The following is a 6,190-nucleotide window of genomic DNA, read 5'->3' as shown; positions in this document are numbered from 1 at the left end:
AGGTCGCCCATGCTCCTGTAGAAGTAGAACAGCGCGGTAATAAACTCCTCGGTTATACCTGAAAAACGGAATAAAAATAAGCAGAACGTTAGGTCAGCGCAGAAGCGGGGCACTGCCAGTACAAACCGGCCTTGTCCTCATCCCTGAGGGGTCCAAGCTGTTCCGTTGCATGAGATAGTGAGCAAGCTTTGTGAAAACAATGTTAATTTCTATAGTAAGAAAAACTGCGTTGCAGCTGTACTGCAGAGCTTTTGACAGGTGTAGCTCATGGCTTTATCCATGAACATCACCTCTGCTTTCCATGAGGAGCTCGAGGGAGGGGAGTGGAAGAGGAGGAGAGAAGAGAACATGTGGTGGCCACACCAACAGCTCAGTGTGGTTAAGAACAGGGTCAGCAAAGCAAAAGATTCCCAAGTATTTTTATTCCGATACCTCTGTTACCTGTGGTAGTAGTGGAAGTTGGACTCTCTTCATTGTGAGACATTTCCATGGAATAAATATTGTTTTTATCAATATTTTGAACGTGACAACACGGCCCATGATCAGAAAGTCTTACACGACCTGGAACAAGAGAGATCACAGTTCCCAGGCAAGCTTATTGAGACTTTAAATGTTTGATAACATCTTTGTAAATAAATACCTGAAAATGTACAGATTTTTCCCAGACCCATACAGGTAGAAAAAACTGGTTTTTGGTATCCAGCACCAAGTTAATCTGCTGCATTATTGTTGGTCAAAGTCTTTTGTGTTAAACTTGACACAATATATAATGTTATTAATATAGCTGATATTTATTAATTTACCCCACGATTTGTGCAGACACTCAAAAATGTTGCTTTTTGTCAGGAACCAATGGGAGGAAAACAGATCCAATTGTTCTTTTTTTTAATGTTCTTTGAGGAAAAAAGCCTGTACAAGGTATGTGGGCATTACCAGGACAATTCTAATTACCACTATGCTTGAATAGGAAATTAATTAGAGATTAAATGAATTAAAATTAATAGAAGTTGTTTCAAAATGGCAGAACATCCTATTGGTGTTAATAGAAATCTTGTTAATCAAACTTACTTTCACTTGTTGATGGTTGGCATTCACTAATTCTTTGATTATATATTTGAGCTGAATGCAAAAACATTGCCTCAACTGTTGACCCTTTTAGCAGTGCGATCTGATCTTCACTAGCTAAACTTTCAAATCCTGCAGAGAAAGACACATGTTAAGAACTGAGGAAGGCTGTGGCTGCCTTTAAGCCCCTACCATAAGTGATATAATTATTTTTTTAATAAATGCCTTTACAGGAAGGGAGGAGCCATAGTTAAAAGATGCATGTACCAAAGACTGTTGTCATCTTTCTTGGTAGTTTGCAAGTTAGGGAGGAGAAAAAAGAAAGGGCAGTTGTCACTGTCCAGTGTTAAAAGATTCACAGGAAATTACAAGTAAAAATTTTGTGTCTAAGCAGAACTTTATCTGAAATTTCTTCTTAATATCTCTTTATGTCACATTGCCTAATACCTTCTAAATTTGCTACATTGCTTAGTGACTGTGGATATTCTCTTTATGCACTGATATCCGATCTTTTTAAAAATCATGTTAAACTTTTGACAAGCTTATCTGCACTTAAAATTCAAGAGCAAAGGAACTTTACTGATTCTTTTCTTAATCCTGATCAAAGCAGGATGTGTAACAAGAAAACAAACAGCTCATCCATTCTTTCACATCTGTTCCACAGTAGTGCTAAATTACATCAAATACCTGCTTTAGACATGTTGTCTTTTATCAAAAAGATTTACAACTTAGAATAATGAAAAAATTATCAGCTTCCCTGTCAAATGTTATTACATTAAAGTGTAGTGAATTTAATTGCGTGTTCCCTTTTCCTTTATTGAAGGAAAAAAATTAATAGGAGCACCTGGTTATTCCTTCCTGTGCTGCCTTTTCCTTTGAAGGAACATAGGTTTTTTTCTTCGATGACTACAGTAAATTGCAAACTGAACTAGATTTCAGAGAATGTGCTAAAATACTAATTCTCTTAAGATGACATTTTAAAGTCCATGCAGTTTCAGAAAGTGTCTCTATTCCACGTCAGCAATGGAAGAGAAATCTAATCGTAGCAAGCTTTTGAAGTGAATGCTTCTGTCTTATCCTCACAGCACGTAAATGGTAACCCTGATCATTAGACTTGGAAGATAAAATAGGCAGTTGAATGGGAGTTTTCTTAAAGGCCGTATTTTTCTCAGACTCACGCCATCAGTATTGTTTCTGCCTTAAAAAACAACCAACCAAACCAAACACCCCCCCAAAAAAAACCCCAAAATACAACATTCTGTAAGTTTTCCCAAAGGAGGGAAGGAACTCACCTGGAAGTCTTTTTGTGAAATCCACCAACACTTGGACATGGACAACTGCTGTCTCAGAGAGTCGGAGAAAACTTTCCTCAGGACTTGAAGTTTCTTGTAGCTGCATGAAAGAGCGTTTAGACATCTGATATAACCAAGATACAGTGCTTAGGATAATTACTTAGCAATGCAGGCTGATTGTTCTGTATACGTACAAACTTCTTTGCTTCCTCAAGGGGAATCGTGTATTTTTGGTGTGCAGCTACAATGTGGTCAAGAAGTTGATGTTCCCCTGGAGTAAGTTCCATCTTCTCTGAGATCTGTTAAAAAATAAACCAGTCAAGTCACAATGACTTGGTGCAGAAATAAATGATAAAAAGATATTTTAAATAGAAAAATATCCCACTTTTCCAGATCTTGTTGTAGATGATATGTGCTTACTATTCAATCCCTCATCTTCCAGTTTTACATTGCAAAGAGAACTGCTCTTCTGTTTGAAATTCTTCCTGAGTCGCTTTGACTTGCACTGTACTTCAGTCAGCAAACCTGCAAGGCATGGAAGTGTGTATCAATATGTGTATTTTTAAATAATTACAATTTGAAATAATTACTATTATTCTAGATAACATGAGTCTTGCATCACTGAAGCGGTCACCTATAATGACCTGTGCTTCCTAGAGAGTATGGCAGCGTGTCATTCGTTAGGCAAGTTAGTGTCCGTTATTCACCAGAGGCCTGAGTGTTTGCAGCCTTTTTATGTTCTCGCTTGTGCTGTATAACAAACAAGCACAAGAATTTTTCATGAAAAGCTGTTGTGCAATTTTTAATTATTTTTTTCTTTCCAAACACAAAAGCATATCTGATATGCTGACTGCTGTCCTGTCAAGATTCAGGATATTTAGCTGTCTTTTTGTTTTTGTGATGTCTTTGAACAGCAGTTCTCTCAACTTCAGGAGATACTTCCCAAACATTGATGGTTTCTGCAGACGAAGATGCTACAGGTGCCTCAGACTCCAAAGTTAAGTTTTCCTACAACTAACTGAAGTTTAGACCAATACCATTTAGCTCTAATGAGGAGAAGGGATTGACTTTGGAAAAGGGTTTATCCAAGTTGGATAGTAAAGTAGCCAGCACAGAAGGAGCACTTACATTCTGCTAGCATTCCCACAGCTTTACACTTCTTTAAGCGACATTCCTGACACTTCCTTCGCATGTACATGTCCATTTCACAGTGACCACCGTTCTTGCATCGATATACTGCGTTTTTGGTTATGCTGCGTCGAAAGAAGCCTACAAACAAGGATCATGTTATGACTGAGGCAACCGAAGGAGCTTTATCTTGTAGTGATTTAAAGAATTAAAGTGTTTTGTTTTTTTTTTTCTCCAAGGGAAACATTACTTCAATTTTAAATTTGCTTTTTAACGACATAGTTATGTCTTGATGTCTTGTTCTTTAGGACTAATATTTTGCAGGTCCCATATTGCAAGTTAAAATATACACAGCAAGTAATTATTACTTGTTTTAATTTTAATAAAAAGTAAAATTAATAACACTGAAGTAAGTCTGTAATAGTCATGAGAAAATCACCACCTGCTTGAACAGACTATTCTAGTGACTAATCAATGCAAAAATTAGTTGCATGAGGTGTTAAAATACACCCCGAAAGCTTTCTTCAAAAAGCGTTATAAATGTGAATCAGGAGTAAGCGTGCTAGATAAGGGGTTTCTTAGATAAATTAAAATCCTATGTAGAAACATCAACTTAAAAAAAATAATGAAATCAGTTTGCTTAAATCACAGATGTGGAACGTCACGTGGAGCACTGTGGGGCCACGTCCTGGGTCAGATGCAGATCAGCCTGTTCTCTCACCTTTACAGCCTTCGCAGGTAAGTGCGTTGTAGTGATAACCTGAGGCCTTGTCACCACACACAACACACAGCTCCTCCTGCCCCTTCAGGCGCAAAGAAGAGTGGTTTAATCTTGGCCGTTTTAGTCCTTGATATCCACCATCATCAGTGTGGGGAGCCATGAAAGGGGGTTTGCTTAAATCACAGCTGCTGATAATGCACTGCCCATCGCTGTACTGAGAGTCCAGGCCATATGTGCTGTACTGGGACTGAGAAGGTTGTGGCTGTAATACTGGAGGAGGAATCTGAGCTGTCGAGTATTGGCAGTAAGGTGCAGTCTGAAAATCAGTGTCTTGCAGCTGATAGTTGACATGCTCTGGTAAAACATCTAGATACAGAAGAAATTGAAAGTGAAATAAAAACCTGAAGAATATCTCAGCATGAGCTACTTGAAAGTTTTAAAATGTTTTATGAATTAAGTATTTAATCATAAATATTCGAGGAACACATTTTCAGAAGGACAGTCTGACACATTCTTTTTAATGCACTACCTGTAACATTTTGAAGTAGAATCTTAGATGTAGTGAAAACTCAGGGTTTGGACAGTCCTGTGGGTGCTGCTGGATTCTTGTTAGTACATAATTGAATATCACCTGCCAACTGATGATATAGCTACCTTTCGGTTTTACACTTAAAAGGCTGTTTTCATTAGTTGTCCACATGACAGAAGAATATTTTCCCATAAGTGAATTTGTTAATGAGTTAAATGTGTGTTATGGGTATATATTTCAGGCATAATTTTTAAAGTGTCACACAACAAGAGTGAGAAAGATCACCCAGAAATTAGTGATAAAAATTACTGTGACAGGAGTCTTTAAAGTTGAAATTCAGTAGATTAAAAAGCAGAGGCTTATTTTATTTAGTATTTTCCCCACGTATAATCCTTTACAGTTAAGAAATTTTATTTTAGCATTAATGTATGTACAGAATTATGAAGAGAGCTTCTTCCTGCCTTTCTGTCTGTAGAGTTTTAATTTTATCCAACCCTGCTTAAATGTAAACAGCTGTACTGAAGAAAGCTTGTGCAACACACATCATTCTTTGGGATTGTTGAAATCTCTGTAAAAACAAATTTGAAAATTGGTCGGGGTTTTTAAGCACTTTGGAAGTCTCTCTTTTTAAAGGGCTTTAGGTCCTGCTTTTACTCATCCAGAATCAAATTAGTTATTGCAATTATAGTTCTATAGGATATAGAGTAACCATTATCTACTTATAATGTATCTTGAATACTGTGATAAAATCTGCATCTTCTTCATGCAAGTCAAAGGGAGACAGCACCAATATTGTTTATATGAAGTGATCAATCAGCATGATCACATTGTGTACAAAAATCTGTTTGAACACATGCTATTATATTTCAGTACACTGTCAGGATGGGCTTGATAGTCAAATGTGTATTTTCCAAGAGCTTGTAATGATAAACTAACATGAAGAAAATAATGCAAGTTTCCACTTCCGTTATCCACAAAAAATATGTTCATTTTGCTATACTGCTTTTTCATAATAGAAAGTTTTACTTTACTCACCATAATACTGTATGGGCTCAGGGAGACAATACCCATCAGGTACAGTGACAAATGTATTTGCCATATCCTGCTCCCAACTGCACTGTTTCATTCACTTTTCTATGTGATAGACTTTTAAGAAGGCAACCTAGAGAAATGGAAAAGAGAAACATCACATGAGAAATAACTGTTGGGTAGGTTTAGCTAGAGCTAAAACCAGAAAACTCAAGCATACAAAACAGTTTGCAGATCGTAAGAAAATCAGAGGTATGTGCAAAGTCACATAATACTTTCAGTGAGGCTGCAAAACATTTGATTGTCCAAATACTACAGATTCAGGATAGAGGCCATTCCTAAATTTCCAAGTTATATTTAGACCTGTTTTGCTCCTAACTTTACAGGAAACCACGCAGGGGAAATCAGACTAATTGGTAGAGAAGT

At 37.0% G+C, this 6,190-nt stretch overlaps 1 protein-coding gene across 1 annotated transcript; it reads right to left on the bottom strand.

The window, feature by feature from the left end:
• Positions 1-7: 7 nt before the first annotated feature.
• On the bottom strand, positions 8-5,861 carry LOC104519123 (bile acid receptor; the record flags this gene model as incomplete). Its single annotated transcript, XM_010175065.1, has 9 exons — positions 5,771-5,861; positions 4,207-4,572; positions 3,486-3,626; positions 2,743-2,882; positions 2,552-2,656; positions 2,358-2,457; positions 1,069-1,197; positions 442-561; positions 8-58 (listed from the first exon to the last, which is right to left on the bottom strand). Coding segments are annotated over exons 1-9 (1,243 nt in total), but the record flags the coding sequence as incomplete, so codon positions are not given.
• Positions 5,862-6,190: the final 329 nt, after the last annotated feature.

This window comes from Antrostomus carolinensis, unplaced genomic scaffold (genome assembly GCF_000700745.2).
Source record: "Antrostomus carolinensis isolate BGI_N321 unplaced genomic scaffold, ASM70074v2 scaffold34309, whole genome shotgun sequence".
Taxonomy (NCBI): Eukaryota; Metazoa; Chordata; class Aves; order Caprimulgiformes; family Caprimulgidae; genus Antrostomus; species Antrostomus carolinensis.
The sequence above is the reverse complement of the archived record's forward strand: the minus strand, read 5'-3'. Positions and strand labels throughout refer to the sequence as shown.